At 43.4% G+C, this 25642-nt stretch overlaps 1 protein-coding gene across 1 annotated transcript in view; it reads right to left on the bottom strand.

Annotated features, from left to right (window-relative positions):
* LOC103183647 (transcription regulator protein BACH1) overlaps nt 1-25642 on the bottom strand; it is a 42922-nt gene that overhangs the window by 17072 nt on the left and 208 nt on the right. Inside the window, exon 2 of the mRNA XM_042334247.1 lies at nt 5532-5789. Coding sequence (XP_042190181.1) covers nt 5532-5777 — 246 coding nt within the window. The 5' untranslated portion in view covers nt 5778-5789. The remainder of the gene's footprint in view (nt 1-5531; nt 5790-25642) is intronic.

The following is a 25642-nucleotide window of genomic DNA, read 5'->3' as shown; positions in this document are numbered from 1 at the left end:
TTGCTGCTCTAAACATCAATGGAATACCATAATTCACGTGTCCTGTATGCCAAGCTATTTCTCAATATCCATTCCTCTATATTACAATGGGGTGGTGGTGGTAAATAGGTGACCAATGCATTGATGTTCACCATTCACCTACAAAATAGTCACTACTCTTATAGTAAATCCTGTGAAGTGCTTTGATGCATCCTCCTGATGTGAAAGGCACTAACAAATGCAAGGATTAGTATTTTGTGGAGTCCTGTAGCTCAGTGGCTGGAGCACTCGCCTTGCAAGTGAGAGACCTGGGTTCAATTCCCGGCAGGGCAAAACCTTGGGCAAGGTTCCTTACTCCACATGCTTGATAATAATCCCTCAACAAAAAAAAATAATAATTTGGTCACTTCAGTCCATGACTGTTTGTGGGATACTGCTGTGCGCAATTGGCTGCCGCGTTTCTCCCACAAAATATACAGTCAATTCACTTTATAGTATATTCTGTGAAGTGCTTTGAGACTTCTAGAAGACGTGAAAAGCGCTATACCAAATGCAAGGATTATTATTACTATATTTTTATTTTTTATTGCTGTTAGCAAGAATATTTCTGATTGAGTAGAAGTACATACAAATATATTTTAAGGTTACTGCATATAGTATAACTGCATTTCCCAGTTATACTACTTGGACATTATACTCAGCTCTTTCAGGTGCCTTGGGACGTTCTTCTGATATGAAAGGTGCTGCATAAATGCAATTTGTTGTTGACTTGAGCTCTCTACTTGTGAATCTGTGGATTTTGGCACCTAGTTACTTTAGATCATGGTAATTAGCTTAAGCACACTGACAAATATCAGTTGTTTTTATGGAATTGTCTAGGACTATATCACCCCTAATTTCCAGAGTTTTTAATACAGAATTACATGGTAGCGTGCCAAATGTATCCAAGCAATAAACCAATTGTATTAAGGCAATGTTTCAGAAAGTTCTGACAGACTTTGACCTCTCAAAAATAAACCAATTTGTGTTTAACATAATAATGCTTGTATCTGATGTAGCACCATTATCACGTTGTTGAGACGTCTTAAAGTGCTTCACAGAATATACTGTAGAGTGTAGTGACTGTATTTTGTGGGCAAAATAATTATGAAGATCTGATGAAAACTCATATTGCTTTTCATCAAGAAGTTTGTTTAACGTTGTATATTCTGTCGATTTTGTGCCCAACCAAGAAGTGAGGGTTGACTCACAGTGCTCATTCGTAGATTCATCCTTTCATACAGTGCTTACAATGTCAAAATGTTCAAAAGTGTTTCACAGGTAATTGCTGTTAAATGCAGGGATTATCCGTAGGCACATGCAGTAGTAGTATTAGATTGTTCAGAAGGAGCATATAGATTTTTTTTATTTAAAATGTAACATCATCTTTAGTATATTCCTTTAACTCTCTGAAAAAATGTACATAATTATAATTGCTTCAATTGCTGAGCACTAATGATACTACACTGAAGTTTTGTGCCTGTAGAGGTAAATTTAATAGGATTACATTTGTTTGGAAAAATAGCCCGAGTTTCTGGCATTTTGCCAAATCAGTGATTCAGGAGCATGACACACACATTTAGTATGTATCTCAGGGCTCCATATGGGTAGGAGCACCCTTCAAATTACTTTAAAAAAAGTCATATCCAATATTATCATCTAGTGAATTAGCTTGGAACTCAGGATACGAAACACTAGCAAAAACACTAGTGGTTATGAAACCTCAGATAACTATTTATTCTGAAGTTATTTTAATGCTTCAACATAGCAGAACAGAAATATGTCTTGTGTCGGTTAATTGATGCAAAAGAGAAGTGCTCAAGCAATGAAAATGTAGCATTTTTTTTACAAAATACAAAGTTTCAGGCTTTGAATGCTGTGCAGTATATATGCTCGATCAAGCAATCTGCTTATTGAGCAGAAAAAAAGGAAAGAGTGGATGGTAAAATTAACATGACTGTCACCTCTTGTAAATTAAACATTGCTGTAACGACAAGTTATTTTCAATAATAATCCTTGCATTTGATATAGCGCCTTATCACATCTTCGAGACATCTCAAAGTGCTTCCCAGTATATATATAGTGAATTGACTGTATATTTTGTGGGCGAAATGTGGCAGCCAATTGCGCACAGCAATGTCCCACAAACAGTCCTCGATTTTTGAAGGAATTATTACCCCTGGAAAAGCAATCCTCCAATCGATAATAACCGGGTTCCTACTTACTGCTCGGAAAACAAAGGCATGTGGAGTAAGGAAACTTGCCCAACGTTTCGGCCTGCTGGGAATCGAACCCAGGTCTCTCGCTTGCCAGGTGAGCGCTTTAACCACTGAGCTACAGGATTCTGCAGGGTAGGGAAAGAGAGGAAAGGGTAGGGAGAGAGAGGGAGGGAGGGAAAGGGGAGGGAACAAGAGTCCATGGCTGGGATCAAAGGGAGGGGGGGGAGAAAAACAACGGCGTGTGGTAATAATGCACAAACGCAAGGATAGAACTAGGAGGGATGCCAGTTATATACCCAGGGACACTGCAGCGAACAGGAAGGACAAGGGGAGAACAGAAAGGATTTCCCTTTCACAAAAGGCCTCTGTGGGTTTCATTAAAAAAAAGCAACGAACACCAATCAAAGGGAAGGAAAGTGAACCCCACTCTTATTTATCGAAGAGGTAACGCTCTCCGTACATCTTCAGGTGTCTGCTCAGAGACTCCTGCTGCATCTTCAGGTGAGGTTCATACACATTAGTGAACATGTTCTTCAGTTTAAACTTCAAGATGGGCTCAACCTCCTCAAAGGCCTTCAGGACACATTTTCTAGACTGCTTCCTCCAGGCTTTTTCCTGCTACTAGTCCCACCAGCCCTTGTTTACCTTGTCGTGTCTGAGCCTGGAGATAGGGTAATCCTGTCTGTCCCAGTAACTGACCTCATCCACTGACCGATAGGCTGAACTGCCGTCGCTCGTACTGTGATGGCTAATTCTGTAGGTCATTGCTTCGATGAGGAAAGGCTGGTTCTCTGCTACCACTCTACGGCGCGCGTCTTTTGTGGCATAGTAAATGGCAAAGACATCGCTACAGTCTGGTAATCTGTAATTTAGCTGCACAGCAGCAGAAATGGGCATGTGCACACATATGCACCAATGGTTTATCAGTTACACCACATATCAGGCAACATAAATGCAACTATTTCCCACAGAAATCCACTTCCTCAACATGCTGTACAACCGTTTGACCTCAACCCCTCACGTTCAGAACTACTTCCAGTAAACCTGCAAGCTTCAATCATCTGCTCCCATTTCCCAGCAAAACCACTACAATATTGCTTTCTCCAAACTGCTGTGTCTCTCAATTCGCCAATCACAGTTTGCAACAGACAAGCATACAAATCAACCAGCCACTAATGTACTTGACTGCTGTACTTGAGATATGCTCAATTTGGACTACCCAATGTTCTATAAACAATAGCATCCTCCGCATCCATCCACTGATAGCATCTTCCATATTTAGAGAGTTGGCACATATTATTGGTAAGAATTACAAAACTACATTGAGATGCATTTGACATTCCTTACTTGATTCTCCTCACCTCGCACCACCTAACCACTCAGTTCTCTTCGGGATGATAGAAACAAAAGAATATTTAGAGAGAAAAAAGTGACTGGCTCCGCAAGACTATGCCTTTTGCATTGGATCTCAGTGCCATTCATCTCTTATCACACTAATTCCTTCACTTTCCAGAAGTGCTTCTAGTTGCAACCTAAAACATTTTTTTGTTTTGCTTTCTTCTCCCCTCCTCCCAACCTCCCACCTGAAGGCACTGTATTAGACTCCCTCAGTAACTTATCCAAATTGGCATCCTTTCTGTGTGATTTTAAACAGAAACCATTGAACAAAATGCTCAATCCAGTCCTCACAATAAGTCACCACCTGACATTATCCAGTAGGTATCACTGGATAGCAATCAAGAAAAAGAACACTCCCGGACATTTTCCTTCCTTGCATGAAGGATGCTGAAGTCAATTCTACCATCTTTACTACTGGCTCAGCACAGATGGTGACTTGAATCTGTGAATTCCCTGATGTGTAGGGTTCAGCTTCACACTGAGCAATAGCTTTCCTAACTTCCTCCCTCCCGACTTTCAGATACCACCAAAAGACCTTTTTTTATCATGCTTACAGCCACCTCCCCCATCCCCCGACTCAGGGTCAGACTCTGCCACTGTCAAGCTCTCTGAGAAGCTAACCCACGGGAAGGCCGTAATATAAATGTAATTTGTTTCGAACTTGATGAACAAGCAATTTTTTAAATGCAATGAATTTGTACAGGTTCAGTTCATCTGGAGTACTAAGTATAGTTTTACTCAACAGTTTACAAAGGGACTGTTTAGCACCGTAACTGATAAACAATTGTTGCATTTGATCTAGTACCTTTTACGTCTGGAGGCTTTCTCAATGCACTTCACAAAATTTATTGTAAAGTGATATTTGGAATTAAAAAGTTAAGTTACAAAGAGAGCCAACAGAAGCTGGGGAGAGAGATGTTATTGAAGTTTTCAGGATATCAGATTGTAGATAAACTAAACCGAAATAATATGCTTAACGTGGTCACAAACTATAAAATAAGGGCATGTGAAATCAAGCTCAGAAAAGGGAAGGTGAAAAGGCAGTTCAGATTCAACTACTTCACACAGTGAGTTTTTAAATTGGTGGAATGGACTATGCAGGAAGGCGATACAATAGATTTCTTGTGCTTAATAGATTATGTTAGCACCGCTAAGCGCCCCAAGACGCTACCCTGCGTGAAGGGCACTATATAATTGCAAGTTGTTGTCAGCAAATTCAAAAGGGAATCAAAAGGATATCTGGCAAATAAATCTATTGAGGGATATCAGAGATACAGTAATATGTAATGAGTTTTCTTTAAAACTTTGGACCAGCTGACCACAACTGACTTTGTTGGTCTTGTATACTCCTGTGTAAAACAGAGATTTCCCCACAACCTCTAGCCTTATTTCTCTACATTTCTTGAAATTGGATCTATTATTTAAAGAAAAAAAATCTTCTATTAACTGAATGAAACACATCTTTGTAATTAGTTGATAAATATTCATCATCATTGTCCTTACAATGAAAAGAGTGTTGCTAAATAACAGAAATGAGGACTGATGGAAAGATGCACAAAGTCTATCCTACAAATTAATAATAATAATAATAATAATAATCCTTGCATTTGATATAGCGCTTTTCACATCGGGAGGACGTCCCAAAGCGCTTCACAGAACACACTGTAAAGTGAATTGACTGTATATTTGTGGGCGAACGCGGCAGCCAATTGCGCACAGCAATGTCCCACAAACAGTCGTAGATTGAAAATGACCAATTTTATTATTGTTTTTGGTTTTGGAATGATTATTATTAGGCGTGTGGAGTAAGGAAACTTGCCCAAGGTTTCGCCCTCTGCCTGGAATTGAACTCAGGTCTCTCGCTTGCACAGGAATCCCATTTGCTCTTCACCTTACCTCTTTAGGAAGTTTAATAACCAGGTCAGAATCTTTTTTCCAGTCCACTGTTGACAGAAAGTAATCGCTGCAGGCTGCAAGCACAGAACGATGAGCACGGAAGGCCTTGTCTTCTACAACCAGAGTCACATCACAGAGTAAGTCTTGCTTTCTTTGATCATTGAGGCTCAGTAGAATACTGGTACTGTGCACAGACGATTCATAGGAATAAACCAAGGTGTCGTCACTCTTTTCTCCTACAGACATTCTGTCTCATACCTAGAAATACAGAAATACAAATGCATTAGATCATAATGCTGCAGAGGTGCTCTCATTGCTTCATTTCTGAAGATCCATTTACATGAAGCTTAAACCAAAATTTAGAAAATAAATTTAAATTTCCCACTTTCAAAATTAAATGGCCAACAAAGTCGAGACTTCATTCCTGGCACGGTTTTTAATCCATTGAAAAATTGGTAAAGCACCAGTCTCTTTTTACGAAATGGAGTGATCATGTATTTATAAGCAAAAGTCACAGCACAATTGAACACTGCAGTGTCCCACAAAACGCCATGAAATGAATTATCAATTTTATTTGGGGGATTGTTGGCCAGGACACCAGGAGAAAGTCCCTTCTCTTTTCGAGTAGTGCCATGGAATCTTTAACGTCCACCTGAACAGACAGACCATACCTTGGTTTAACGTCTCATCCGAAGGACAGAATATCCGACAATGCAACAGCCCCCAACACTGCATTGGAGTGTCATCTTAATCTATGTGAATTTAACTCCCGACATGAGATTTGAATCCACAACCTTCTGACACAAGAAACGAAAGTGCTACAACTAAGCTAAGCTGACACATATGTGGTCCAAAAGCCAAGTAAGTCTATTCACATTTATCATGTCCATGTTTTATCTTACGGACAACTGATTAAGATTAATGCAGATTTCAAGCAACTAGCAGCTGCTAAATATCATTTTATTTAAAGGTCATTTCACTTTCACAAACTCCACAACTATATCATACAATGTTTTAGAATCTAAAGGGAAGGAAGAAAATAAATTATTTAATTTGACATGATATTTACAGCACTAATCTGGTATTAAATGCAGTATGTTGAAGTTGTAGTTTGTGCAGCATAGGATTGGGCCATGCTGTCAGTTAAGATCTGCATTAAAGCAGCAAAGTGCTGATCTCATGCAATTATGCTGACAAATGATGAGCAAGCACTTTCCTATTTCTCCACATTGTCGCTTCCCTAAATCATCCAGCCACAGATGATTTGACAGACTTCTTTTTTCTTTTATAGAACCATAATTACAAACTTATAAAAATGGGTAGTTTGCCCATATGAATTTCAAAACAAGAAATCTAACCATACCTAAAAGTTTATAATTTTTCTAAATTCCCTTGTTCCCCTGAAAACCAGGTTTGTCTCAAAGCCTACCTGCTCCCCCTGGTACAACAGTGACCTCCGCTCACTCAAATCCCAAACCCGGTCGCTCGAGCACAGATAGCACAAAACTAGCCTCATGGTTCACTGTCAACTGTGGCTCAAGCATCTTCACACCTACCATCAATTGGCTTCCGCGTTTCGCCCACAAATATACAGTCAATTCACTTTACAGTCTATTCTGTAAAGCGCTCTGAGACATCGAGAAGACGTGAAAAGCACTATATCAAATGCAAGAATTATTATTATTACTATCACTCCCTTTCCCAAGCCCAAACCGCTTTTTATTCTAAACTCATCCTCGAGGCCAAACACAACACCAAAATCCTTTTCTCCAGAACCCACTCCCCTCCTCCATACCCCCTCTCAAACCCCCGATCCTCACCTCAGACGCCAAGTGCGAAGAGATCCTGCACTTTTTTTTAAAATCACCAAAATTGACAACATCCGCGAGGTTGCCTCCTCCTCCTCCCCTCCATGTCGCCTAGCAGCCCAACCATGCCTCCTTCACCACCCTCTCCTTCTACCACAGCACACACACTACTTTCATTTGCCTGCATCTCTCTTGCCTCCCTTTCCCCCACCATTACCAAAATGAAGCCCACCACCTACTGCCTCGAACCCTCCCCACCCAGCTTCTGGTCACGCAACTCCCCCTCGTCTACCCACTATCAGCCAGTTCCTCTCCTCAGGTTCTGTTCCACTCCCCCTCAAAACCGGTCATCAGACCAATCTCAACCCTGCCCTTCCGGGCCAAAGTTTTGGAACGCGTGATTGCCAATCAACTGTACTCACACCTTTCCCTCCATTCCCTACAAACCCCTCGAGTTTGGTTTTCACCCTGCCCGCAGCACAGACAGTGCTCGTCAAAGTAACAAATGACATCCTCTCTCTCCGTGACCAGGGCTCCCTCTGCCTCCTCGACCTCTCTGCCGTGTTCGACACAGTCGATCACGCCATCCTCCTCCATCACCTCTGCTCCCTCATTCATCTTAGTGGGACTGCACTCGCATGGTTTGAGTCCTACTTGACCATCCACCAATATTTTATTTCGGGGAAACAGGTTCTCCTCCCGCCCCCACCCAGTCACCTGTGGGGTACCCTCAAGGCTCCATCCTTGGTCCCCTTCTTTTCAGCATTTTCCCTCTCGGCGATGTCATCCGCAGACATGGGGTTAACTTCTGGATGACACCCAATCTACTTCTCCAGCTGTGTCTCCCACTCCGCTGATGCCCTGTCAGCTTGTCTGACGGACATCAAAGCTTGGATGAATGCAAATTTCCTGCAGCTGAATGTCAGCAAGTGGAAGCCATGCTCCTTGGCTCCCATCGACATTTTCTTTTCTGCGGGTCCGAATTCCTCAACTACCCTGGGCTCTCCCTCAGACTCACTGAACCCATGTGCAATCTAGGCATCAGGTTCAATCCACAGCTTTCCTTTCTACCCCACATACGTTCCTTGACCAGGTCTGCTTTTTTTCACCTCCGCCACATTGCCCGCCTGTGCCTCACACGCACAGTAGCCAAAACACTCATCACGTCCCGGCTGGACTTTTTAAGTGTCCTCCTCGCTGGCCTCCCCAGTTCCACCAAATATAAAATACAATTAATTCAGAACTCCACTGCCTGGATACTAACCCATACAAAACTCCGGACCTCCATCACACCAGTCCTTGCCAGGCTGCACTGACTCACAATTTCCGAACGGATCGACTTCAAGATCCTCTCTCTCATTTTCAAATCCCTTCATGCCCTCGTACTTCTCTACTTTTCCGACTTGCTCACCCCCCACTTCACCATCCAGCTGTCTCCGCTCATCCAGCTCCGGCCTCCTGTCATCCCTCGCCCCCTCCACCGTCGCGGCCGTTCTTTCAGTCACTACACTACGAAGCTCTGGTACTCTCCCCCTAACACCTCCACCTTGCCCCCTGTCTCCCCTTTTAAATCACGCCTAAAGACCTTCCTTTTTGATTGTGCTTATGATCTCCCCCTGGCTCGAGGTCGGACTCAGTCACTGTTAAGTGCTCCAGGACCCTACCCGGCATGAATTATATAAATGCAAGTTGTTGTCGTAGCTCCAAAGAAAACCTCAGCATTATAAAGTTTCTTTTTAATTCATTAGTGGACTATCTATTCCTGTTAACGATATAGCATCACACAAAAATCCAGTCCTTGTAGCAATTCACCTACTTCAGGGACTGGACAGGCACCCTCAGTACAACTCATTAGTTGAGTTTGCATTCCCCAAGGATTACCACTTTTACTGTTGTGGGGGAGCAGAGCTTGACAGTTAATGTGCCAACAAACTATACTTGAAACACACATGAAAATCAATTCAAAGCAATTCCAAAGTGAGTTTGACTGCATACAAATGCAATGGAGTACTTTGCACAATTATGTGGGGAAAAAAATGTGACTTCATTTCACATTAGATTTGAGAATCTGTTATTGCAGAGAAAATCTTTTAGGTGAGAGTAAGCACATGACAGAGCGAGAGAGACCGAAACACACGCTAAATACTTTTCAGCTGGGGAAATTAATATACATCTGCCCCAATCCTATTTCACTGTAAAGTGAATTGACTATTGCTTTGTTGGAGGAGTCATCATTCAGATGGGACATTACACCAAAGTCCCATCCGCCTCTTCAGGTGCACATTAAAGATATCATAACACTATTCAAAAAGAGAAGGGTATTTCTCCCAGTGTCCTGACCAACAATATCCCAGAAAAAAATTGGACATTCACATCATGGTTGCCTGTGGGACAATGCTGTTTTCTTACAAAATGCATAGTCACTACACTTTACAATAAAATCCCATTGAAGCACTTTAACATGTTCTAAGTACTATATTAATTATGAAATTATTATAGACAAAAATATTAGATACAGAAAGTTCTCCCCCCCCCACCCAACACTGAGGGCCATTGAAAGAAGAAGTTTTTTTAAAAAAAGACGTTAATGCACCCAAACAAAACAATCAAGTGTTTCACACCAAAAGCAAAACCCTTTATCAACAGTCTTGCAGGCCAATGAGGTTAAATATCCCCTTGTTGCTGTATGTTAGATAAAAACAGACCTGGTGAAACGAGATAAACTCATTCTCCTCCCATTTGTTATCACACCTCTCCTCAAAAAACCCACCCAAGATCCCTCTAATCTCTCACACTACTGTGTCATTTCCAACTTAGCCTTCCTTGCCAAAGTCCTGAAATGCATTGTTGCAGATCAAATTCGGTCACACCTCTCCACGAGCCCTTGCAGTCTGGTTTTCGCCCTGCCCATAAGCACAGAGACAACGCTTGTCAAAGTCACAAATTATATTCTCTCTTTCTGTGACCTCATCCTCCTGGATCTCTCTGCGGCATTCGACAGTCAACCACACCATTCTTCTCCACCACCTCTCCTCCCTCATCTACCTTAGTGGGACTGCTCTCGCATGATTCGAGTCCTACTTAACCAACCACCTCCATTTCATCTGGGCAAATGGTTTCTTCTCCCACCACCACCAGGTCACCTGCAGGGTACCCCAGGCCTCCATCCTTGGCCCTCTTCTTTTAGTTATCTATATGCTCCATCTGGGATGCAGACACGGGGTAAACTTCCACATGTATGCGGATGACACACATATCTACCTTGCCTCCTCCAGTACCAACTCCAGGTCCGCCGATGTTCTATCAGCTTGTCTGGCAGACATCAAGGCCTGGATGAGCGTAAACTTCCTACAGCTGAATGTGGACAAGTCAGAAGCCATGCTCCTTGGCTCCCGTCAATGTCTTCGCTCCTGTGGATCTAAACTCCTCAACCTCCCTGGGCTCTCCCTTAGACTCACCGAACCAGTGCACAATCTAAGCATCCAGTTTGACCCCCAGCTGTCCTTCTTCCCTCACCTCCAGTCCCTGCCCAGGACCGCTTTCTTCCATCTCCATCACAATGCCCACCTCCGACCGTATCTTACCCCAAATGCAGCCCAAACCCCTGTGCATGCGTTTGTCCCCTCCCGCTTGGATTACTCAAATACACTCCTCGCCGGTCTCCCCAACTCCACTATTCAAAAGATCCAGCTCATTCAGAACTCACCATCACCATACGGATCGACTTCAAGATCCTCACACATGTTCAAATCCCTTCAGTCCCTGGCACTTCCCTATCTCCTCACTTCCCAATCCACCACCCGGCGCCTCCACTCCACTGGCACCCGCATCCTGATCGTCCCTCGCACCCCCCACACAACCATTGGAGGTTACGCTTTCAGCTACAATGCCCTGAAACTCTGAAACGCTCCCCCTCCGTCTCTCCCCTTTTTCAAGTCCTGCCTGAAAACCTTCCTCTTCAACCATGGTTACGACCACCTCCCACCCTCCTCCCCACCCAGCTTGGAGTCAGGATCCGCCATCAGCGCTCTGAGATGCCACCCTGCGTGGAGGGCGCTATAAATTGTGATTTGTTTTTCTGATTGCATTTGTTCACTTACTCATAGAAAAACTGCTCATTTTGTCAGTAGTTTATTTCTAAATAGTTACAATATGATTCGCATTTCTCATTTCAGTGATTTTAACAGCACTCAACAAAAAAAATGTCATCGCTGCAGCCAGATTAATGGCAACCTTTCGTTTAGTTAATTATTTTCTATTTACTGCACAGTAATATGTATACGGATTGGCAGTGATATGCACAGAAGCTTTAGCATATCTTAGAGTCACATTTCAATTTAGATATTGTAAAATACCAACTGCTCTACATTATATTGATCGGTTACAGATACAATGTTCTGTTGCACACTACCAAAACAACATTTTCAAAAAAAACTTAAAATTTGTAGCAGCAATAGATTTACAATTGTATTGATGCAGCTCATTATTGTACTAAAAATTTTTAGGTTACTGGGTCAAATCCCTAATTCTCCATTCGTGGCTGTGATATTCCATTATTGTAAAGCAAAGAATACAGAAAAAAAACTCTGTGGCAGGTTCAACTACAAAATTATATTTGTATAGCGACTTTCATGTCTGGAGGACGTCCCAAGACGCTGGACAATCAGTGCTTAGGACTGGAGGTTGGGATCAGGAAGGGTGGAGAAAAGAGGGTGACGAAAGGCACGATCGAAGAGGAGGGTCTTGAGACTGGTCTTGAAGTAAGCAAGGGAGAGGATGAGGCGAAGTGACGGCCGGATGGAGTTCCAGAGAGTGGAGGCAGAGTGGCAAAAAGGCCCGCCCGTCAACGGTAGGGTGGGCGAGACGGGGACGTGAAGTGTGTGTAAATCCCTCCATTCCTTGGCATGTCCCTATCTCTGCAACCTCCTCTCTTCCCACAGTAGTACCTGCTGCCTTCGCTCTACTGTGTCCGGACTCCACCTCGTCCACCAAATCCTCCACTCCACCATTGGCGGCCGTGCCTTCAGCCACTACACCCCGAAACTTTGTGGAACTCCCTCCCTCAACCCCTTCACCTCGCCCCCTCTTTCCCCATGTTCAGATTGCACCTGAAGATCTTCTTTTCCGACCGTGCCTACGGTCACCTTCCCTCTCCCTCTGGCTCAGCCTTGGACTCCACCATTGTTAAGTGTTCTGAGACGCTACCCGTCGTGGAGGGTGCTTTATATGTGCAAGTTGTTGTTGTTGAAGCAGGCCGGAGCCCACTGAGTGGAGCGAGCGGGCAGGTTGGTAAGAGATTAGAAAGTCGCAGAGGTAGGGGGGAGCAAGGCCATGGGGGGCTTTGAAGGTGAGGACTAGGATCTTGAACTGTATGATGGGAAGCCAGTGGAGTCGAGCGTTGATGGGAGTGATAAGGTCAAGGAGCCTGGTGCAGGACAGCACACGGGCTGCAGAATTCTGGATGATCTGCAGCCTATGGAAGAAAGAGTCGGTGAGGCTGACAAGCAGGGAGTTTGCGTAGTCGAGCCTGGATGTTATTATGCGTGTATGAGGATCTTGGCGGCCTGCGATGTGAGACAGTAGCAGAGCCGGGCAATGTTGCGGAGATGGGGGAAGGCAGAGCAAGATGCCAAGATTCCGGACTGGCTTAGTAAGGTGGAGGTTGCAACCTTGGATGGTGATGCTGTCAGTGCTTGAGGTGTGGAGGCGCTGACGGGAGCCGATCAGGAGGGCCTCGGTATTGTTGACGTTCAACTGTAGAAAGTTATCTCTCATCCAGGACTTGATGTCTGACAGACATTCTATCAGGACAGCAGTGGTCATGGAGTCAAGGGTGGAGGCAGAGAGATAAGAGTTGGGCGTCATCCGCAAACATGTGGAAATTGACCCCATGTCCTCGGATGATGTCACCAAGATGGAGTATATATTATTATTATCCTTGCATTTGATATAGCGCTTTTCACGTCTTCTAGATATAGATATTGAAGAGGAGGGGATCAAGGACAGAGCCCTGAGGAACTCCACAAGACTGTGCGGGGGCTAGAGGAGAAGCTGCTTGTGGAGTTGAAGTGGAGACAGTGTGAGTGGTAAGATCTGCACCATTCAAGGACAGAACCATGAAGCTTGAGGTGAGAGGAGAGGCGGTGAAGGAGGATAGTGGTCAACGGTATCAAAGGCAGCAGAGAGGTCAAGGAGTACAAGGAGGCAGAGGGAATTCTGGTCGCAGATGGACAAAATGCCATTTGTCACTTTGATCAAAGCTGTTTCGGTGCTGTGGCAGCACGGAAGCATGATTGGAGGGGTTCATGAAGGGAGTGGCAGGAGAGGAAGGAGCAACGCTAGGAAGCAATGACTCATTCCAGGACCTTGGAAAGGAAAGTTGATGAAATGGGGCAGTAGTTTGAGAACAGGGATGGTCCATGGAGGGTTTTTTTAAACCCATGGAGCGTTGGCCATTTTTAGAGGGCTGGGAACAGTGCCAGTGGACAGGGCATTTATTATGTCTGTGAGTAGAGAGGCAAGGAGAGGGGTAGCGACGGGGTCAAGGGAGCAGGTGGTCGGTTTCATGTGGGTTATGGTAGTGATGAGAGAGGAGGGGGAAGACAGGTTTGAAGGTGTGGAAGGAGCGATGGGTGGGGGCTGGGGTGTGTGGGTGAGAAGGGGGGGGGGGGGGAAGGGTAGTGGTCGGAAGGGCAGAGGCAACCGAGCGGATCCCCTCGACTTTCTGCTTCCACCCTCACCTCCAGGACCACTGCTGTCCTGACAGACTGTCTGTCGGACATCAAGTCCTGGATGAGGGCAAATTTCCTACAGTTGAATGTGAACAAGACTGAGGCCCTCCTGATTGGCTCACACCAGCGCCTCAGCACCTCAGGCTCTGGCAGCATCAGCCTCCATGGTTGCACACTTCAACTCACCGCCAGTCAGGAACCGAGGTGTCTTGTTCGACCCTCAACTGTCTTTTCTCCTCCACATTCAAGCCGTATGCCTTCCCTCACCTCCGTAACATCCCCCAACTTCGCCACTACCTCACCCCTCAGGCCGCTGAAACTCTTGTTAAGCCTTCATCACTTCCAGGCTCGACTATGCAAACTCCCTGCTTGTCGGCCTTCCCAACTCCTCCCTCCACAGGCTGCAGATAATCCAGAACTCTGTGCCCATGTTCTCTCCCGCACCAAACTCTGTGATCTCATCTCCCTCACTCTCGCCCGACTCCACTGGCTCCCTATCCTTCAGAGGATCAAGTTCAAGATCCTGGTCTCACATATAAAGCCCTCCATGGTCTCGCCCCGCCCTACCTCTGCAAATTCCTAACCCCCTAATCCCCCAATCACTCCGTCTCGCCCCCTCCTTAGCCTCCTTCAAGTCCCACCTCAAGACCTCCTCTTCGATCATGGAGTCCTGTAGCTCAGTGGTTAGAGCACTCGCTTTGCAAGCGAGAGACCTGAGTTCAATTCCAGGCAGGTCAGGGCGAAACCTTGGGCAAGTTTCCTTACTCCACACGCCTAATAATAATCCCTCCAAAACCAAAAATACAATAATAAATTGGTCATTTTCAATCTACGACTGTTTGTGGGACATTGCTGTGCGCAATTGGCTGCCGCGTTCGCCCACAAATATACAGTCAATTCACTTTACAGTGTGTTCTGTGAAGCGCTTTGGGACGTCCTCCCGACGTGAAAGCGCTATATCAAATGCAAGGATTATTATTATTATTATGCCATCGGCCACCCCCCTTCCCCTCCCCTCCCTCCCCACACCCCCCAACCCCAGCTCAGGTATGAAATGTTGTATTCTGTCAGCGCCTTGGGACGTCCTCCCAATGTGAAAGGCGCTATAAAAATGTAATCTTGTTGTTGTTGTTGTTGTTGTTAAAGGAGATGAAGTAATAGTCCGAGATGGCTTTGTCGGTGATGATGAGGTCCGAGATGCTGAGGCCCCGGGTAATCACCAGGTCAAGCAGATGGCCATGGACGTGGATGGCAGAGTGGATGTGGAGGAGAGGTTGTGTGAGGAGAGAAGAAGTCAACGGAGACAGAGCAGGAGGGGTAAAGTGAAGTGCAGGTTGAAGTTGCCTAGGACGAGGAGGCGTTCGGAGGGAGAGGGAAGATAGGAAGGTGGAGATGACCGAGAGGAAGGTGGGGGAGAGTTTGGGGGGTAGTGACGATAGACAAGGAGGATTTTGAGGGAAAGGTTAGAGCATTCAAGCACAGTTTTATCAGAGGTATTCAGGTCCCTGAGGTCAAGAGCAAAGAAAAATGTAATATATTACAATGACTCGGGGAGAGCAATCAGGACAGAGCAGACGCGGAGCCTGGGCTTAGCGATCAGCATAAAAGGAGCGGCTGAGCTAAGCTGTCGGAACTGTCGGAGCGACAAAAAAAGAAAAAGTGATGTTGGTGTGACGTCATTGTTCAACAGCAGAACCAAGGACATACATCGACAAACTGTCAGAACTACAACACTGACGGCAAATTAAAACAAAAAAACAAAAAATAAAAAAAATATAGAAAATCACTGTGTGAGAAGATGATGTGGCAAGTGAAAAGCGAGGAGTGTGACATGTGGGGGTTAATGGAGGGCGCCCTGAGCCCGGGCGACTTCATCTGCAGCAAGCGTCTGCAACTCAGGAAGCTCCAGCTGAGAGTAGCTGAGCTGGAAGCCGAGATGCAGACACTGCGCTCCATCAGGGACAGTGAGAGGTTCCTAGACAGTATCCCGAGCCCCTGAGGCTCGGGAGATGCTTGCATCTGATTAATGCTTAGGGACAGGATGGTTTCATCAGTCCTGCAGATAATGGGACCCCTGAGAGAGGGGTGATGGAGCCTTGGGCTTCAAACTTGATCAACGGATGTGAGTATTTGATGGACCAGACACCTCAAGAGGTGGTCACCCCACCCCACACACCGAGGGTTCAGACGGAAAATAACTGGGTGACTGTCGGGCATGGTAGGAAGAGGGGACGGGCTGGGCAGAATGCCCCCAATAGTGTAGCTCTCTCAAACCAGTACTCTGTACTGAACATTGAGAGTGTTGATATCTCCAGGGAGGACAGTAGAAACCGAGTGGTGGAACAGGGGGACATAGTTAACTGGAGCAATGCTGTTGTCATAGGGAATACAACAATGAGAGGTAAATAGACCAACGTTTCTGTAACAGAGGACAGGAGTCAAGGATGGTATGTTGCCTCCTTGGTGCAACAGTCTTAGACATCGCAGAAAGGGTGGATAAAATTCTTCAGGGGGAAGGAGAACATCCAGAAGTGGTGGTCCAGGTGGGGATCCATGACATTGGTAAAAAATGGGCTGAGACTCTACAGGGTCAATATCAAAAGCTGGGGAACATACTAAAGAATCGAACATCCAAAGTGGCCATCTCTGGATTACTCCCTGTGCCTCGGGCAAATAAGTACCATAATGGCAGGATCAAGCATATGAATGCTTGGCTGGAGAAATGGTCCAGAAAAGAGGGCTTCAGGTTCTGGATCATTGGGACCAGTTCTGGGGCAGGTGGGACCTGTATCACATGGATGGGTTGCACCTAAACAGGGCTGGGGCGAATGTGCTTGCAGACAGGCTATCTAATGCTGTTGGGGAGGGTTTAGACTAGTTTTGAGGGGAGAAGGATATGCAAAAAACGAAGAGCTAGAAAATGGAGGAAAAAACAGGGGGGGAAGTGCAGAACAGGTCAAGTCGGTCTTGGAGTGCATGTGCCTAAATGCACGGAGTTTAGCAAACAAGATTGGTGAGCTGCAGGCTCAAGTGATCATAGGGGGATACGATGTAGTAGCAGTAACAGAGACTTAGCTCAAGCAAGGACAGAAATGGGAGCTGAATATTCCTGGCTACAATGTATTCAGGAGGGATAGGGAAGGAAAAAAGGGAGGGGGTGTGGCAATGTTAAGTCAAAGATACGGTTATAGCCGTGAAAAGGGTCGAGGTGCTGGAAGGCCCCAAAACGGAATCTATCTGGTTAGAGTTAAGGAACAAAAAAGGAGCTGTTACGCTGGTAGGGGTATACTATAGACCACCAAATAGTGGGAAGGAAATAGATGAGCAGATCTGCAAACAGATCTCAGACAGGTGCAAGGCCAATAGAGTCGTGATAATGGGGGACTTTAATTATCCCAACATAGACTGGCAAAACAACAGCGCAAAGGGCAAGGAGGGGGAATGCATATAGGACAACTTTCTTGATCAGTACATTTCCAGCCCAACAAGGAAGGAAGCAGTGCTAGATCTAGTTCTGGGGAATGAAGTAGGGCAAGTGGAGCAGATTTCAGTGGGAGAGCATCTGGGCAATAGTGATCATAACATCATTAGATTCAGAGTGCATATGGAAAGAGACAAGGAACCATCTAAGGTAAAGATATTCAACTGGAAGAGGGCAAATTTCAGTGAGTTAAAAAGGGACCTAGCCAAGGTGGACTGGAAAGAAAGATTGGCAGGTAAAACAACTAAAGAGCAGTGGGAAGTCTTCAAGGATGAGATAGCTCAGGGACAAAATAAATACATTCCCACAAAAGGGAAAAGTAGGACTTCCAAACCTCCCTGGATGACAAAGGTAATTGTATCTAGAATGAAGCAGAAAAAGGAGGTGTATGACAAATGTCAAACCCAAGATACAGAAAACAACCAAATAGAATATAGGAAGTGCAGAAGAGGTTTGAAAAAGCAAATAAGAGGGGCGAAAAGATTATACGAAAAAAGATTAGCGGGTAACGTTAAAGGGAATTCTAAAATATTTTGCAAACATATCAAGAATAAAAGGCTAATCAAAGGTAGGGTGGGGCCAATTAAGGACCAAGGGGGAAATCTTATTGTGGAGGCAGAGGGCATGGCTAATGTGCTGAATGAGTACTTTGCATCTGTCTTCACAAAAGAAGTGGATGCACCAAATGCCGCAGTATTGGAGAAGAGGGCAGAGGAAATGGATAGGATAAGTATAAACAGAGAGAAAGTACTGAAAAGGTTGACTGCGCTGAAGGTAGATAAGTCGCCCGGTCCAGACGGGATGCAACCAAGGTTACTATGGGAGGCAAGGGTACAAATAGCGGAGGCTTTGGCAACAATTTTTCAATCTTCGTTAGACACAGGAGTGGTACCAGAGCACTGGAGAGCGGCCAATGTGACTCCCCTGTACAAAAAGGGACAGAAAGATAAACCTGGGAACTACAAGCCAGTCGGCTTAACATCAGTAGTGGGGAAACTCCTGGAGACTATAATCCGGGACAGAATAAATCTTCACTTAGAAGAATAAGTTTAATTAGGGACAGGCAACATGGATTTGTTAAAGGCAAATCTTGTCCAACAAACCTAATAGAATTTTTCGATGAGGTAACGGAGAGGGTGGATAAAGGTAGTGCAGTTGATGTAGTTTATATGGACTTTCAAAAGGCATTTGACAAAGTGCCACATGAAAGACTTGTAAGAAAGATAGAAGCCCATGGTATAAAAGGGACAGTGGCAGCATGGATCCAGAACTGGCTGGGAGACAGAAAGCAGAGAGTTGTGGTGAACGGCTGCTTTTCTGACTGGAGGGAAGTGTACAATGGCGTTCCCCCAGGGATCGATATTAGGACCACTGCTCTTTTTAATATATATAAATGATCTGGACTTGGATATAGCAACCACCATTTCCAAGTTTGTGGACGACACAAAGTTAGGTAGGGTAGTAAACAGTGAGAAGGATAGGAGCAACTGCAGGAAGACATAGACAGAATGGTAAAATGGGCAGACACATGGCAGATGAGTTTCAATGTGGAGAAATGCAAGGTAATGCATTTTGGTAGAAAGAATGAGGGGAGGCAATATAGGCTGGTAATACAATCTTACAGGGGGTAAAAGAACAGAGAGACTGAGGGGTGCAGGTAAATGAATCCTTGAAGGTGGCAGGACAGGTAGATAAAGCTGTAAAAAGGGCATATGGGATACTAGGCTTTATAAATAGGGGCATAGAGTACAAGAGTCAGGAGGTTATGATTAACCTATATAAAACACTGGTTAGGCCTCAGTTAGAATACTGCGCCCAGTTCTGGGCACCACACTATAGGAAGGATGTTAAGGCATTGGAAAGGGTGCAGAGGAGATTTACGAGGATGGTACCAGGAATGAGGGACCTGGATTATGAGGAAAGGCGAGAGAGGATAGGATTATTCTCATTGGAGCAGAGAAGGTTACGAGGAGACCTAATAAAGGTCTACAAAATCATGAGGGGATTTGATAGGTTAGAAAGGGAAAAACTGTTTCCACTGGTGGGTGTGTCGGTGACTCAAGGTCACAGATTCAAAATAGTATCTAAAAGAAGCAGAGGGAAGGTGAGAAGAATTTTTTTCACAGAGCGAGTTGTTCGAATCTGGAACGCGTTGCCTGAAAGGGTGGTCGAGGCCGATTCGATAACTACTTTTAAAAACCCGGTGGACAGGTATTTGAGGAGGACGGGTTTGCAGGGTTATGGGGAAAGGGCTGGGGAGTGGGATTGACATTAATTGCTCTATTCAAAGAGCCGGCACAAACTTGATGGGCCGAATAGCCTCTTTTTGTGCTGTACGATTCTATGACTAAAAATAGTATGTGGATACAACATTTGACATTTAACTAAAATGTTCCTATATTAAGGGTTGATATGTAATTTAATAAAACAAAATATTTTCCAATACCCAAATCTAAAACAAATGTACTGCTGTAAAGTGACAATATGAAGATGAGATTTGCTTTATTTCAAAATTCAGAGGTGGAACCTATATCCTCAATTCACATGTAGTTTCATAGAACTACCCTACATGTAATATCAAAACTTCAAATACAAAGTGTTTACAAATATAAGAGGAGTAGTTTATTTGGTCCATCAAACATGCTCTGTCAGTTTATTAACTCACAGGAATTCTTTATATTTTCAATAAAATTTCCAAAGGATGGGCTTTTTGAAAATGGAGTGATGACAGATATTGTGAAATGGGGAGGGGCAATTTTTCAAGATAGAAACAGGTTGACAATGTTGATTAGCAAAAAGTGACGAAGGGGTAGATTCATCATCTGAAACCAAGTTGTGAGAGAGGACAAGGAAATATGTTAAACAATAACAAACTGCATTGATATAGCACTTCTCATGTCGGGATGACATCCCAAGGCACTGGCCCTTAAACTCAAGCTGCAAAAGAGTCTAAAGAAATCACAGGGAAGTGATGAGAGAATAGAGTTCAAGGTTGTGGGCACAAGGAAGGAGAGCTTGAAGAAAGAATCACTCCCAAACACCTTCAACACCTCCTCACCTAACCACACATTTAATTTTACAACCTCTTATTATTATTATTATCCCTTTACTATCTCACAAGCCCAAACACTGAATGCTAATCATAATTCAATCAGGTTATTTGTAATTTTCTGATCGCTTCACAAATATATTACAAGGATGTCAAGGTAGGAGAGGGTACAAAGGAGATTTACCTGGATGGTACCAGGAATGAGCGACTTCAGTTATCAGGAGAGGCTAGAGAAGCTAGGATTATTCTCCTTGGAGCAGAGTAGGTTAAGAGGAGACTAAATAGAAGTTTTCAAAATCATGAGGGGATTCGATAGGGTGAACAAGCAGAAACTATTTCCGCTTGGGTGGGTGCATTGATAACCCGAAGGCACCGATTTAAAATAGTTGTTAAAAGAAACAGAGGGGAGGTGAGGAGAATTTTTTTCACACAGAGAGTTGTTCAGATCTGGAATGCATTGCCTGAAAGGGTGGTGGAAGATGATTTGATAACAACTTTTAAGAGATAAATAGATAATTATTTGGGGAGGATAAGTTAGCAGGGTTATTGGGAGAGACAGGGGAGTGGGATTGATTTGGATAGCTCTTTCAAAAGAGGCGGCACATACACGATGGGCCAAATGGCCTCCTTCTGTGCTGTATGATTCTATGAACTCCTAGCTTTGTCCTATCAATAAACTTAGATAAATTCTCCCGGATATAATATAAGAGCATGAAATCTGGCTCCAGCACAAATCTCTTGCAAATACCATGGTCCATTTATATTGAGGATTCTTGGTCAGGACACAAGGAGTAACTCTCTTCCTTTTTGAATCACGTCTTGGTATCCCTAAGGGCCACCAAAACAACCAGATGGACCTCAGTTTAACGTCTCATCCGAAGGACAGCACCTTAGATAATGTAGCATCAACTTTGAATTCAAAGTCCCAACATACTGACTCAGACAAAAGTACTACTAACTAAGCTGGGAACCAGTACCACAATTATAATCCACTGTAATACAGTACCACAATTTAAAACAATACTATCCCCAGGAATGACTACATTTAAGCAATCTGTCAAATCATCTCCAAGAACATCATCTTCACCCAAAAGACATGCTTAAAGAATTTACAACTAATTTAGAATTAACAGACACACTTGAAGCAAATTATAGCATATACATAATATACAAATGTGCATGAGTATCAGCATATATAAACAGCCAAGGTTAGCAGCCTCCACAAAGTAAACCCAGCTTTAATCCTCTTCGACAGACCACAGTGTGGAAACAAAAATTCCTGACTCATTCATTTTTAGTCAGTTGTAAATGTGTCATTGAATTTTTCCATTTGTGCATTACATGACTGAATAAAGTTACCAAAAGCTTTGAAAAGACTTCACGGTGATTTAGCAACTTTTTTTCAGTCAAAATTCAAGACATACAGATCAAAAAGGTTCCAGGTTTGAATCCCAATCTATGCTAAGTTAGCTGATCCCAGTTAAAATTTTGCCTCATCATCCATTGATTGAGGAGGTAGAAAACAAAATCAGCTGTTTTCATTGACCCCTGATATAAAGTGGGAATGTTTGGAAATCCCATGAAGAAAGATTGTGGCTCAATTGCAATGCTTTCATGATCAAATAACCCACTGACACTCACAGTCAATGCTCACAATAATGAATAATGGGGTCCAGTGAACCCTACCACAGCATCTTTAAACTGTGATGTACACTATTGTTAAGTACAATCCTCAGCCTTGAACATATTTTGCCTATACAGTAAAAAAAACTGATAGTTAATATCAGTTTCCTACTACACAGAAAGCATCACATTCACTAACTACTGTAGCTTGCCCTTGTACTGGTTTCAGAAACAAAGAAAAAAATATTTATACAACTTTGCAAACATATAAAACCTTTATACGTTTTTCAAAGACAAAAGGCAATTGAACAAAATTCCAGTCTCAGAGTGACGGTATCAATGTAATGGACAGTTCCTTCAGGGTTTAGGTTACCCTAAACCTGAAGGAACTGTCCATTACAGAAAAGTTATCATCTAAAGATGTTTTCAGAGGTCTTTAATACATACAGATGGTTTTATTTAATTCTCAACCATAAGTAACCATACAGCATATTACTTATTCAAAAGGAGTTGCTCTACTAAATGGGCTTTGGCTCCATCTCCAATTCTGCCTTGCAATACTGCCGACCTACGAGGTGTACCTCCCTCTAATTTTAGCACACTTACTCATTTTATTGGCCTCAAAGGGATAAAGGTTGGGCAAATCAGGATTAAAATGCAGAATCTTTAAGCCTGAATTGACTGAACATCCAGTATGTTCTTATAAACAATCAAGCAGTATGAATTGCCTTATCCATGTACAGGTCAAGACTAGGAACATGTCACGACATCTAGAATTTATACATTATAGTACTATTATAATATAAAGTTACTAGATTTGATCTTTGCATCCATTCCTTAAAAAAATGAACATTTGAATCCAACAAACGTAAGCTAAAAGAGTTTCTTGAATTCTACCACTAATGTCGCAAATGCTGGGAATTTTTTTCCCCTGAGATGCTTGCCATGAGAAATCTTGATTTTCTCTTTTGTAAAGTGTAAGAAATGAATGCACAAAATGTAGTCTACAAAAGAATTCTGGCCTAACAGAATAGCAGAAAGGTAATTTTCAATGCTCAATAACATCTCAGTATTTATTACTGGTTATAATTGACTTCAAATAAAACTACTATTGTTTTAATATCAAACCTTGCTTCAGTACCTATCTTATGAGAGATTTTGTAAAGTATGGATAGATACTGTAGTACAGTCACTTCAGGTTTATTGTTCATCTGAATTGCTACTATTCTATGAGATCATTTCACCCAGAAAATGTAGTCAATTCACTCTACAGTATAGTCTGTGAAGCGCTTTGAAATGTCTTGAAGACATGATAAGTCACTAAATCAAATGCAAGGATTATTATTATCAGAGCACATTCACGAAAAACACGGGGACTGAGAGAAATCTGCTTGTTGGATTGGCTGTGAAAATAGTTGTTAGAGGTATAGTACAATGCTTCAATACATTGATGCCCAAGCATGTGGAGATGATAAACTCAGGAATTAATTCCAAAGCAGAAACAAATTACACAGTTGAGATGACATTAATGAACCATAGAGCTTCACTCCTGGAACTTATGATTTGGCATCATCTCAACAAGTCATTGCTGTATTAGTATTGTCATACCATTGTCACAGGCACTGTCACTTTACAATATATAAAGTAAAAAGTACAATATTCCCTATAGCATACCTGCAATCGTATGGTAGGTACAATGCCACTTAGATCTAATCATAAGGTTAAATAGAAGTCTGTCACCTATTTTCAGGGGTTAGGGGGTTAATGCTTGCAAAATGTTTGTATACCCTTCACTTGCATATGCAGTATTACACAAACGGTCTGAAGTAATTTTCAAAACATGGAACACAGTCAGTTGATATGTTGATAAGCGACTGAAGTTTTAGTCAGTTTGTCAGTTTGACATTTTCTCAATCTTTAAACGCATTAATATTGTGCAATGCAGTCCAGTCTACATTATCCCACACACACATATCCTATTCATTTCAACCATAAATATAAACAAGCATATTACAGTAAACTAGTTTAGAAGAAAATTCTCCAATTCCAGTCTTAGTTCACAACTTAAACCTTCCTTTTCTGTCACTCAGCAAAACTCAGTGAACAAAATGACAGCAAAAATATAATAAAAATTCTAATGATAATCCTCCAATAGGAAATAAGGGAAAAAGACAGCAATATATATATATTTTTTATTAAAAAGTCCATTGTTGTTAGCTGCTGCTTTTGAACATTCAACACTCTGTTGAGCTCAGTTAATGTTCATAAAATCCTCAATCTTAAATATTGTAACTGTACAATATACACATTGTTATCCAAGCAATATTTGATGAAAACATTTGACATTACACTTGGATTCAGTAATGAGAGCCAGCCTTTGGTGTTTAGTATATCCTGTGAAGAGTTTAGAGACATCTCAGTGACATAAGGCATTATATCAAACACAAGGATTATTATTGTTGTAAACTGGCAAGGGTTACAGACTGGTATGAGTATGATACTCCTGTTCTTACAAATACAGTTCACAATTGAATCTCCATAAATGTAAAAACATACTTCACGGAGGCTACGTCAACATATGTGGTACAAGACATTCATACTCAAGCTCCATTAATCTCATGGCGGTTCTTGCCCTGTAACATCCGATTCATTATCTGCAGCATATTTCTCGTCACCTATTTTTTTAAGTACACACCACTGTACAAGATGGAATAAATTGCTGCATATATACGAAACACTTAATGTGTCAAACTTCCACATGGAGAAAGAGGTCGAGATTATGCCACGATCGGTTGGTTACACTGACTCGCTCCCTGCAATTGGTCTAACTGCACTTGGTGAAGCGTTTGTGGCTAAACCCAGACGGACAAATGCTCCTGTTATTAGCAACACGATTTACATCAACTCATCCAACGAGGATTGGGAACAGGGGCGCACTGTAACAGGGGCTGTGGACTGACTTTGACAGCAAGTTACAGACAAGGCAGACGGACAACTTCGATCCGGTCCCGGGGAGACGAGGGTTAAATAGTCCTGGACGAGGAAGGTGCATTAAAATTCAGGAAGTCCACCGGCATGGCCAGGGACCAGCAGATTATTCCAGAAACATAACAGACAGAGTGGGAGGAACGAAAACTTTTGGAAGTTACGAGGGGAAGGTCTGGGCGGTCAGACCTGCCGCTGTGGGAGGGTGGGTGGGTGGTGGTGGCGCGGCAGCGGCAGCGGCGAGGAAGACACCACCGCGGGTTACCGAGTGAAGCGAAGCGAAGCGCCGACCAGGTGCGGGGTTGGGAGCCCGCGCCGCGGGGGCGACGGGCGGTGATGGCGGGGGGTCAGACTTCACCCTCTCGGGTGGGGGGGGGGGAAGAGCAGCGAGAGCTCAGGCCGCCATCACAAACCACTTCACATGGCTGTGGTCT

Source organism: Callorhinchus milii, unplaced genomic scaffold (assembly GCF_018977255.1).
Source record: "Callorhinchus milii isolate IMCB2004 unplaced genomic scaffold, IMCB_Cmil_1.0 Scaffold4, whole genome shotgun sequence".
Classification (NCBI taxonomy): domain Eukaryota; kingdom Metazoa; phylum Chordata; class Chondrichthyes; order Chimaeriformes; family Callorhinchidae; genus Callorhinchus; species Callorhinchus milii.
The sequence above is the reverse complement of the archived record's forward strand: the minus strand, read 5'-3'. Positions and strand labels throughout refer to the sequence as shown.